General features: G+C 47.2%; 1 protein-coding gene across 1 annotated transcript in view; it reads right to left on the minus strand.

Moving 5' to 3' along the window:
• LOC109887356 (unconventional myosin-XV-like) overlaps positions 1 to 12,237 on the minus strand; it is a 99,938-nt gene that overhangs the window by 79,216 nt on the left and 8,485 nt on the right. Inside the window, 12 exon segments of the mRNA XM_031811099.1 lie at positions 737 to 790; positions 936 to 1,020; positions 2,501 to 2,676; positions 4,901 to 5,018; positions 5,722 to 5,892; positions 6,186 to 6,418; positions 8,544 to 8,600; positions 8,602 to 8,670; positions 8,877 to 9,008; positions 9,790 to 9,885; positions 10,558 to 10,681; positions 10,783 to 10,841. Coding sequence (XP_031666959.1) covers positions 737 to 790; positions 936 to 1,020; positions 2,501 to 2,676; positions 4,901 to 5,018; positions 5,722 to 5,892; positions 6,186 to 6,418; positions 8,544 to 8,600; positions 8,602 to 8,670; positions 8,877 to 9,008; positions 9,790 to 9,885; positions 10,558 to 10,681; positions 10,783 to 10,841 — 1,374 coding nt within the window.

Below are 12,237 nucleotides of genomic sequence, written 5' to 3' on the forward strand. Positions count from 1 at the left end.
TATTATATTATTTTAGTATTATATTGTTCTAATATTATATTATTATAATGTTCTAATGTTCTAGTGTACTATTATTCCATTATTCCATTATTCTAGTATTCTGTTATTCTAGTATTTTATTATTCCATTATTCTAGTATTCTGTTATTCTAGTATTATAACATTATAATATTATATTATTCTAGTATTCTGTTATTCTAGTATTTTATTATTCTATTATTCTAGCATTCCTGTATTATATTTTTCCAACTCTCAACTGTAAGTTACCCTGACAGAGTTAGCAAAAATAGCCCTCTCCCCCCCAAAAGAAGCTGCCCATCCCTGATACACAGAATATATTTTCATAAGCGCAAGGTGATTGAAAGAGACTGGTTAGAATGTCTAACTGAAGGACAAATCACCTGTTTCCCCCAACAGTTTACTGATGGTGATTGAAAGAGACTGGTTAGAATGTCTAACTGAAGGACAAATCACCTGTTTCCCCCCAACAGTTTACTGATGGTGATTGAAAGAGACTGGTTAGAATGTATAACTGAAGGACAAATCCACCTGTTTTCCCCAACAGTTTACTGATGTTTGAACTTGTTGATGAAACTCGGGACATGATTGTTTGATTGCGGGACATGGGGTCAAAGTGTCAAAGTGTGGGACTGTCACGCACAATCCGGGACACGTGGTAATTAATACTAATTAACCAATCAGAGGTGGAGACAGAAGGAAAGGGACGAGGTCTTTACCTCCTCTATCCTCCTGAACTCCTCCTCGGCTCTCCTGATTGGCTCGATCTCCGCCTGAAAGGAACCCAAACATTAAACACTCATCACTTAATCCCTTCTGTTTCGGACCCTGGTGTGTGTGTGTGTGTGTGTGTGTGTGTGTGTGTGTGTGTGTGTGTGTGTGTGTGTGTGTGTGTCCGTCCGTCCGTGTGTGTGTTACCTTCACATAGCTTCGACGGTTGATGTAGAGCAACACGATGGAACGGAACTTGATGAGGTACTTCCTCTTCAGAGCAAACCTCTTCCTGTTTACAGAGAGACAGGATCTGACTGGCTATTTAGAGAGAGACAAGCTCCGATAAACTGTTTACAGAAAGACATGCTCTGATTGGCTGTTTACAGAGAGAGAGACATGCTCTGATTGGCTGTTTACAGAGAGAGAGACATGCTCTGATTGGCTGTTTACAGAGAGAGAGACATGCTCTGATTGGCTGTTTACAGAGAGACAGGGTCTGTCTGTGTGTGTGTGTGTGTGTGTGTGTGAGAGTGTATGTGTGTGCGTGTGAGAGTGTATGTGTGTGTGTGTGTGTGTGTGTGTGTGTGTGAGAGTGTATGTGTATGTGTGTGTGTGTGTGAGAGTGTATGTGTGTGTGTGTGTGAGAGTGTATGTGTGTGTGTGTGAGAGTGTATGTGTGTGTGTGTGTGTGAGAGTGTATGTGTGTGTGTGTGTGTGTGTGTGTGAGAGTGTATGTGTGTGTGTGTGTGAGAGTGTATGTGTGTGTGTGTGTGTGTGTGAGAGTGTATGTGTGTGTGTGTGTGTTACCTTGCCAGGTGTCCTCTACATTAGGTCTGTAGTTGAATCATGGTGTTTTAGCGGTGTGTGTGTGTGTTACCTTGCCAGGTGTCCTCTACAGTAGGTCTGTAGTTGAATCATGGTGTTTTAGCGGTGTGTGCGTGTGTGTGTGTGTGTGTGTGTGTGTGTTACCTTGCCAGGTGTCCTCTACAGTAGGTCTGTAGTTGAATCATGGTGTTTTAGCGGTGTGTGTGTTACCTTGCCAGGTGTCCTCTACAGTAGGTCTGTAGTTGAATCATGGTGTTTTAGCGGTGTGTGTGTGTGTGTTACCTTGCCAGGTGTCCTCTACAGTAGGTCTGTAGTTGAATCATGGTGTTTTAGCGGTGTGTGTGTGTGTGAGTGTGAGAGTGTATGTGTGTGTGTGTGTGAGAGTGTATGTGTGTGTGTGTGTGTGTGAGAGTGTATGTGTGTGTGTGTGAGAGTGTATGTGTGTGTGTGTGTGAGAGTGTATGTGTGTGTGTGTGTGTGAGAGTGTATGTGTGTGTGTGTGTGAGAGTGTATGTGTGTGTGTGTGTGAGAGTGTATGTGTGTGTGTGTGTGTTACCTTGCCAGGTGTCCTCTACAGTAGGTCTGTAGTTGAATCATGGTGTTTTAGCGGTGTGTGTGTGTGTGTGTGTTACCTTGCCAGGTGTCCTCTACAGTAGGTCTGTAGTTGAATCATGGTGTTTTAGCGGTGTGTGTGTGTGTGTGTGTGTTACCTTGCCAGGTGTCCTCTACAGTAGGTCTGTAGTTGAATCATGGTGTTTTAGCGGTGTGTGTGTGTGTGTTACCTTGCCAGGTGTCCTCTACAGTAGGTCTGTAGTTGAATCATGGTGTTTTAGCGGTGTGTGTGTGTGTGTGTTACCTTGCCAGGTGTCCTCTACAGTAGGTCTGTAGTTGAATCATGGTGTTTTAGCGGTGTGTGTGTGTGTGTGTGTGTGTGTGTGTGTTACCTTGCCAGGTGTCCTCTACAGAAGGTCTGTAGTTGAATCATGGTGTTTCGGAACTTGTTCCGTCTCTTCCTGATGAAGTACAGCCGTGTGTAACGCTGCAGGGTCACGGCAGCCACGTGGAACACCAGATCACGCTTCCACTCCATCAGTTGGTACAGCTCCTCCTTCAGGAACATCTACACATGGGGATCACTAGATTACCCTTCCTCTCCTACAGCTCCTCCTTCAGGAACATCTACACATGGGGATCACCAGATTACCCTACCTCTCCAACAGCTCCTCCTTCAGGAACATCTACACATGGGGATCACTAGATTACCCTTCCTCTCCTACAGCTCCTCCTTCAGGAACATCTACACATGGGGATCACTAGATTACCCTACCTCTCCAACTTCGCAAGTCAGTTAAGAACGAATTCTTATTTACAATGACTACACCAGCCAAACCTGGACGACGCTGGGACAATTGTGAGCCGCCCTATGGGACTCTCCATCACGGCCAGTGGTGCAGCTGGAATCAAACCATGGTGTCTGTAGTGGCGAGTCTAGCGCTGAGATGCAGTGCCTTAGATCGCTGAACCAGGGTCTGTAGTGACGAGTCTAGCGCTGAGTTGCAGTGCCTTAGACCGCTGAACCAGGGTCTGTAGTGACGAGTCTAGCGCTGAGATGCAGTGCCTTAGACCGCTGCGTCACTCTCCATCACGGCCGGTTGTGGTGCAGCTGGAATCAAACCATGGTGTCTGTAGTGACGAGTCTAGCGCTGAGATGCAGTGCCTTAGACCGCTGAACCAGGGTCTGTAGTGACGAGTCTAGCGCTGAGATGCAGTGCCTTAGACCGCTGAACCAGGGTCTGTAGTGACGAGTCTAGCGCTGAGATGCAGTGCCTTAGACCGCTGCGTCACTCTCCATCACGGCCGGTTATGGTGCAGCTGGAATCAAACCATGGTGTCTGTAGTGACGAGTCTAGCGCTGAGATGCAGTGCCTTAGACCGCTGCATCACTCTCCATCACGGCCGGTTGTGGTGCAGCTGGAATCAAACCATGGTGTCTGTAGTGACGAGTCTAGCGCTGAGATGCAGTGCCTTAGACTGCTGAACCAGGGTCTGTAGTGACGAGTCTAGCGCTGAGATGCAGTGCCTTAGACCGCTGAACCAGGGTCTGTAGTGACCCCTCTAGCGCTGAGATGCAGTGCCTTAGACCGCTGAACCAGGGTCTGTAGTGACCCCTCTAGCGCTGAGATGCAGTGCCTTAGACCGCTGAACCAGGGTCTGTAGTGACCCCTCTAGCGCTGAGATGCCTTAGACCGCTGAACCAGGGTCTGTAGTGACCCCTCTAGCGCTGAGATGCCTTAGACCGCTGAACCAGGGTCTGTAGTGACACCTCTAGCGCTGAGATGCCTTAAACCGCTACGTCACTCGAGAAACCACTAATACAGGTGTGCCAAGCTTGTAGCGTCATACCCAAGAAGATTCGAGGCTGTAATCGCTGCCAAAGGCGCTTCAACAAAGTACTGAGTAAAGGGTCTGAATACTTTAAAAAAATAATATCCAACGATTGTGATTTGTATCTTTGTTGACCAACATTCAAAAAGGCACTCGCACATCTGAGCAAACCTTTTTTTTGCAGGTGCAACAGTTGAACAAGAGGAATGAAAAAAAGAAACCTTGATCACTGATCTTTAATAAGCTTTGCCACACCCACATCCGTTCCACGCATGGATAGGGGTTGGAGGATTGTGATTTTTCTATCTTTGTAGACCAGCCTGCGATACCCCAGCCCCTCATGTTCAAATTAATCATATGCAATGTATCTTATGAAGCCCCCTTTTTCCATTAGCCGTTTACAGTTACCCAACCTAAAACCCCACAAAGCAAGCAATGCAGAGCCACAGTGGATAGGAAGAACCAGGACGAACCCAGGAAGAACCAGGAAGAACCTAGGAGGAACCAGGAAGAAGCTAGGAAGAACTAGGAAGAACCAGGAAGAACCAGGAAGAACCAGGAAGAAGCTAGGAAGAACCAGGAAGAACCTAGTTTATAGATCATCTCAACACAGCCCCCCCCCCTCCTCACCTTGGTAACTCCTACTTAGTATGTTCCATGTTGAACAGGACAGAGTTTATAGATCATCTCAACACAGCCCCCCCACCCCTCCTCGCCTTGGTAACTCCTACTTGGTATTTTCCAGATTTAACAGGACAGATCATCTCAACACAGCCCCCCCACCCCTCCTCACCTTGGTAACTCCTACTTGGTATGTTCCAGGTTTAACAGGACAGAGTTTATGGATCATCTCAACACAGCCCCCCCCCCCCTACTCCTCACCTTGGTAACTCCTACTTGGTATGTTCCAGGTTTAACAGGACAGATCATCTCAACACAGCCCCCCCCCCCCTCCTCACCTTGGTAACCCCTACTTGGTATGTTCCAGGTTTAACAGGACAGAGTTTATGGATCATCTCAACACAGGTCTCCCCGTCCGCTGGAGGTACCTCCTTCAGACACAGTAACGCCTTGTACCTGAGGAGCACACACACACTTCATCTGTAGTACAGCAACACCGTTCCTAGTCTCTTGAAGATATCCTGGACAACACTGATCTCAGAGCAGAGGAAGTACCACCTCTTTGAAGACTAAAGAAGTGATTCATGGACAACACTGGTCTCAGACCAGAGGAAGTACCACCTCCTAGGAGACCACAGGAGAGATTCATGGACAACACTGGTCTCAGACCAGAGGAAGTACCACCTCCTAGGAGACCACAGGAGAGATTTATGGACAACACTGGTCTCAGACCAGAGGATGTACCACCTCTTGGAAGACTAAAGAAGTGATTCATGGACAACACTGATCTCAGAGCAGAGGAAGTACCACCTCCTAGGAGACCACAGGAGAGAGTCATGGACAACACTGATCTCAGACCAGAGGAAGTACCACATCTTGGAAGACTAAATAAGTGATTCATGGACAAAGCTGATCTCAGACCAGAGGAAGTACCACCTCCTAGGAGACCACAGGAGAGATTCAAGGACAACACTGGTCTCAGACCAGAGGAAGTACCACCTCTTGGAAGACTAAAGAAGTGATTCATGGACAACACTGGTCTCAGAGGACGAGCTGCCCTGAACAACAGAGAGCTACGGCATATTATTAGTCTGGGCCGCCAAAAGCAAGTAAGTGAGTGATGCCACTAAAGGCTGTGACTTCCTGTCATGTGACCTACCTGTTGAGGAATTGGTAGAAGGGTATCCTGATTGGGTATCCCTCCTTCCTGATGCGTATGGTCTCCAGGATACCAGAGTAACGTAGTTGAGTCTTCACCAGCTCCGTCTCAAACTGGCCCGGCTCCTTGTGCTGGTTTGGCTTGATGCAACGTACAAAGTACGGGTTACATCTGTAGAGACACACTTAGAATGTAAAACCTTTAACGTTAGCATGAGGAACGTAGAACCCTAGAATGCTGTACTCAGAACTCTAGAACCCCAGAACTCGGAAGCCCAGAACCCTAGAATTAGAACCATAGAATGCTGGACAGGATCTAGTCTTCAAAATTCTAGAGCACCAATTGGGCACACACTGGTTGAATCAATGTTGTTTCCACGTCATTTCAACGTGGAATAGACATTGAATTGTTCGTGGCCGAGTAGGTAGGCAGTATATAACGCCAGAACCCCCTAGAACCCTGACCTCTCCATCTTCTCCACCAGGTCCTGCAGACTGCTCTGGAACTTGGCGCTGACGGTGTTGCCGGCGAGACGGCGGGCGGTGGAGCCCCTTCTGGCGGCAGAACGCTGCTGAGACGCCAGCCCCTCACTGTGTTGGAGGAACAGGTTGGACACCATGCGGTTCTTACTGCTACTGAACAGCTCCAGAACGTCCTGACGCACCAGGTCAAAGTTCTTATGGAGGAACTTATGCACCTAGAACAGGGGGAGGGTAGATAATGTTAGGAGGACATCAACAGGGGGAGGGTAGATAATGTTAGGAGAACATCAACATGGGGAGGGTAGATAATGTTAGGAGGACATCAACAGGGGGAGGGTAGATAATGTTAGGAGAACATCAACATAGGGAGGGTAGATAATGTTAGGAGGACATCAACAGGGGGATGGTAGATAATGTTAGGAGGACATCAACAGGGGGAGCGTAGATAATGTTAGGAGGACATCAACAGGGGGAGGGTAGATAATGTTAGGAGGACATCAACAGGGGGAGGGTAGATAATGTTAGGAGAACATCAACAGGGGGAGGGTAGATAAGTGTTAGGAGCACATCAACAGGGGGAGGGAAGATAATGTTAGGAGGACATCAACAGGGGGAGGGTAGATATGGTTTAGGAGGACATCAACAGGGGAGGGTAGATAATGTTAGGAGGACACCAACAGAGAGGAGGGGAGATAATGTTAGGGGGAGGGTAGATAATGTTAGGAGGACATCACAGGGGGAGGGTAGATAATGTTAGGAAGGACATCAACAGGGGGAGGAGATAATGTTAGGAGGACATTCAACAGGGGGAGGGTAGATAATGTTAGGTGGACATCAACAGGGGGATGGTAGATAATGTTAGGAGGACATCAACAGGGGGAGCGTAGATAATGTTAGGAGAACATCAACAGGGGGAGGGTAGATAATGTTAGGAGGACATCAACAGGGGGAGGGTAGATAATGTTAGGAGGACATCAACAGGGGGAGGGTAGATAATGTTAGGAGGACATCAACAGGGGAGGGGAGATAATGTTAGGAGGACAACAACAGGGGGAGGGTAGATATGGTTAGGAGGACATCAACAGGGGGAGGTAGATAATGTTAGGAGGACACCAACAGAGGGAGGGGAGATAATGTTAGGGGGAGGGTAGATAATGTTAGGAGGACATCAACAGGGGGAGGGTAGATAATGTTAGGAGGACATCAACAGGGGGAGGAGATAATGTTAGGAGGACATCAACAGGGGGAGGGTAGATAATGTTAGGAAGGACATCAACATGGGGAGGGGAAATAATGTTATGAGGACATCAACAGTTGGAGGGTAGATAATGTTAGGTGGACATCAACAGGGGGAGGGTAGATAATGCTAGGAGGACATCAACAGGGGAGGGTAGATCATGTTAGGAGAACATCAACAGGGGGAGGGGAGATAATGTTAGGAGGACATCAACAGGGGGAGGGGAGATAATGTTAGGAGGACATCAGCAGTTGGAGGGTAGATAATGTTAGGAGAACATCAACAGGGGAGGGGAGATAATGTTAGGAGGACATCAACAGGGGGAGGGTAGATAATGTTAGGAGGACACCAAGAGTTGGGGGGTAGATAATGTTAGGAGGACATCAACAGGGGGAGGGGAGATAATGTTAGGAGGACATCAACAAGGGGGAGGGGAGATAATGTTAGGAGGACATCAACAGGGGGAGGGGAGATAATGTTAGGAGGACATCAGCAGTTGGAGGGTAGATAATGTTAGGAGGACATCAACAGGGGAGGGGAGATAATGTTAGGAGGACATCAACAGGGGGAGGGTAGATAATGTTAGGAGAACATCAACAGGGGGAGGGTAGATAATGTTAGGAGAACATCAACAGGGGGAGGGTAGATAATGTTAGGAGGACATCAACAGGGGGAGGGGAGATAATGTTAGGAGGACATCAACAGGGGGAGGGTAGATAATGTTAGGGAGGACATCAACAGGGGGAGGGTAGATAATGTTAGGAGAACATCAACAGGGGGAGGGTAGATAATGTTAGGAGGACATCAACAGGGGGAGGGTAGATAATGTTAGGAGGACATCAACATGGGAAGGATAGAATGGATTGTATATTACTTCAGGTGAGTGTGTGTGTGTGTGTGTGTGTGTGTGTGTGTGTGTGTGTGTGTGTGTGTGTGTGTGTGTGTGTGTGTGTGTGTGAGTGTGTGTGTGTGTGTGTGTGTGTGTGTGTGTGTGTGTGTGTGTGTGTGTGGTGTGTGGTGTGTGTGTGTGTGTGTGTGTGTGTGAGTGTGTGTGTGTGTGTGTGTGTGTGTGTGTGTGTGTGTGTGTGTGTGTGTTTGTTTACTTGGTATGTGACTTTCCCAGCGTAGTGTTTCAGTGTGAACTCTGGGAGGGGCATCTTTTGGCCGGGCATACAGATCGCTGTTCCCGTGGTGATAGTTGCACTTCTGGAGGAAGGTGTGGTCTGTCGCCTTGTCAACAGGACAACAGGAACAGGATGTTACACTCCGGAGTCACAGAGTTACGGGACTAGGGCTGTTTCTAACTCGCAAAGTTGGTCCACGTTATTTACAATTCTTCCTTCATTGAAGCAAAGACTTCTGGGATATTAGAATTATATTTTCTTTACCTTTGTTTATGTTCAATCTAGGTGACACAAAGGAAGTGACGTGGCTACCTGGGGGAAGCCGCACTGGTCATCCAGGATCCTCAGTATCCCATGAGGCTTAGCGGCGATGAGGTTGATGACGGCCTGGTTGTCGCTGAAGGGAAGCTCTTGCCAGCTGATCTGCTCCCGGATGTACTCCTCCTGCAGGAAACAGCAGACATACCGGCTCAGAACACGGACGCCATTTTGGGTCAAGGCCCATAGGTTATAATGGAGGGCATGGCTTCATATGTGCCTAGAGCCATGCCAGTTGCACCGTGAAATGGCTTTTTTACAAAACCCTTAACCAACAATGTAGTTTTAAGAAATAGAGTGAAGAAAATATTTACTAAATAAACTAAAGATTTTTTTAAAATAAAAAGTAACACAATAAAATAACAATACCGAGGCTATATGCAGGGGGGTAGCAGTACAGAGTCAATGTTCGGGGAAACAGGTTCGTCAAAGTAATTTGGGGGAGGGGGTGTCAATGTAAATGTAATATTTTTGATTATTTGTTCAGCAGTCGTATGGCAGTAGAAGCTGTTGAGGAGCCTTCTGGTTCTTGACTTGGTCCTCCGGTACCGCTTGCCGTGCGGTAGCAGAGAAAACGGCCTTTGACTTGGGGTGACTAGACTCTTTAACGATTTTATGGGCTTTCCTCTGACACCGCCTGGTATATAGGTCCTGGGTGGCAGGAAGTTTGGCCACTTAACAGGGTCAGAACACAGGTGCCATTTTGTGTCCAGGCTCATGTGTTTTTAATGGAGGCTGTGGCTCAGTGTGTTGTCAGTTGCAGTCAGAAACAACCTCCATACTTACTCAAACAAAGGAAAACAACAGCCACACTGGCTCAGAACACAGGTGCCATTTTGTGTACAGGCCCATGTGTTTGTATTTAGGCTGTAGCTCAGTGTGTTGCCAGTTGCACTGACTGACTGACCTGTTCCTCCCTGAAGATGATCTTGTTGAAGTAGAACTGCAGCGTCTCGTTGGCATAGTTGATACACAGCTGGCTCAAAACTGTTGATAACAGATCCTATGGATAGAGAGAGAGAGAGAGAGAGAGAGAGAGAGAGAGGAGATACACAGAGAGAGAGAGAGAGAGAGAGAGAGAGAGAGAGAGAGGAGATACACAGAGAGAGAGAGAGAGAGAGAGAGAGAGAGAGAGAAGAGAGAGAGAGGGGGGGATACAGAGAGAGAGAGAGAGATAGAGAGACAGAGAGAGAGAGAGAGAGAGAGAGAGAGAGAGAGAGAGAGAGAGGAGATACATAGAGGGAGAGAGAGAGAGAGAGAGAGAGGGGATACAGAGAGAGAGAGGGGGAGAGAGAGAGAGAGAGAGAGAGGGGATACAGAGAGAGAGAGAGGAGAGAGAGAGAGAGGGGATACAGAGAGAGAGAGAGAGAGAGAGAGAGAAGAGGGGATACAGAGAGAGAGAGAGAGAGAGAGAGAGAGGGGATACAGAGAGAGACAGAGAGGGAGAGAGAGAGGGGATACATAGAGAGAGAGAGATAGAGAGACAGAGAGAGAGAGAAGAGAGAGAGAGAGAGAGAGAGAGACAGAGAGAGAGAGAGAGAGAGAGAGAGAGAGGGGAGAGCCAGAGAGAGAGAGAGATAGAGAGACAGAGAGAGGAAAAGTAAAGCTTGATAAAGTTGGCTAAGGGAGAAACTGATGGAAACTGGAAACAGACTGTGTGTGTGTGAGCAGCAACCTCGAAGCCGTATATGTCCAGTATAGAGATGGACAGAGCCTCGTTGCGAGGATAGACCCGCCCATTTATCTTCTCGGTCAGCCAATGAAACAGCAGCGAGTACAGGATCTTAGCAACAGCGTCTCTATGGAAACAGACACGCTGTAGTACAAGTCCAATAGAAGATGCCGGAGGTTAGAACAACACACAACACACACAAACACCCACACAGAGAGAAACACACACCTGGCATCCACAGCACTCTCCACTGTCAGGGGAGTGTAGATCTTCTCCCGGACTGTATCCTGTAGAGTCAAAAGTAAGTAAGTAAGTAAGTCAGACAGACAGACAGACAGACAGACAGACAGACAGACAGACAGACAGACAGACAGACAGACAGACAGACAGACAGACAGACAGACAGACAGACAGACAGACAGACAGACAGACAGACAGACAGACAGACAGACAGACGACAGACAGACAGACAGACAGACCAGACAGACAGACAGACAGACAGACAGACAGACAGACAGACAGACAGACAGACAGACAGACAGACAGACAGACAGACAGACAGACAGACAGACAGACAGACAGACAGACAGACAGACAGACAGACAGACAGACAGACAGACAGACAGACAGACAGACAGACAGACAGACAGACAGACAGACAGACAGAAGACAGACAGACAGACAGACAGACAGACAGACAGACAGACAGACAGACAGACAGACAGACAGACAGACAGACAGACAGACAGACAGACAGACAGACAGACAGACAGACAGACAGACAGACAGACAGACAGACAGACAGACAGGACAGACAGACAGACAGACAGACAGACAGACAGACAGACAGACAGACAGACAGACAGACAGACAGACAGACAGACAGACAGACAGACAGACAGACAGACAGACAGACAGACAGACAGACAGACAGACAGACAGACAGACGACAGACAGACAGACAGACAGACAGACAGACAGACAGACAGACAGACAGACAGACAGACAGATGATGAAAAGAGGAAGTGACCGTGATGTAGCAGATGTAATGTAGTAGATGTAGTAACTGTGATGTAGTATAGGTAATGTATTAGATATAGTAACTGTGATGTAGTAGAGGTAAGGTATTAGTATTAAATGTAGTAACTGTGATGTAGTAGAGGTAAGGTATTAGTATTAAATGTAGTAACTGTGATGTAGTAGAGGCAATGTAGTAGATGTAGTAACTGTGATGTATTAACTGTGATGTAGTAGATGTAGTAACTGTGATGTAGTAACTGTGATGTAGTAGATGTATTAACTGTGATGTAGTAGAGGTAATGTAGTAGATGTAGTAACCATGATGTAGTAGATGTAGTAACTGTGATGTAGTAGAGGTAGTGTAGTAGATGTAGTAACCATGATGTAGTAGAGGTAGTGTAGTAGATGTAGTAACCATGATGTAGTAGATGTAATGTAGTAGATGTAGTAACTGTGATGTAATGTGACATTGTGTGTGAAATAGTAGAGGTAATGTAGTAGTGTAGTTCTGCCCATAAGGTACTGTGGTAGTGTAGTTCTGACCGTGACTTTGTGTGTGATATAGTAGAGGTAATGTAGTAGTAGTGTAGTTCTGACCTTAAGGTAATGTGGTAGTGTAGTTCTGACCGTGACTTTGTGTGTGATATAGTAGAGGTAATGTAG

Source organism: Oncorhynchus kisutch, unplaced genomic scaffold (genome assembly GCF_002021735.2).
Source record: "Oncorhynchus kisutch isolate 150728-3 unplaced genomic scaffold, Okis_V2 Okis01b-Okis20b_hom, whole genome shotgun sequence".
In the NCBI taxonomy this organism is placed as follows: Eukaryota; Metazoa; Chordata; class Actinopteri; order Salmoniformes; family Salmonidae; genus Oncorhynchus; species Oncorhynchus kisutch.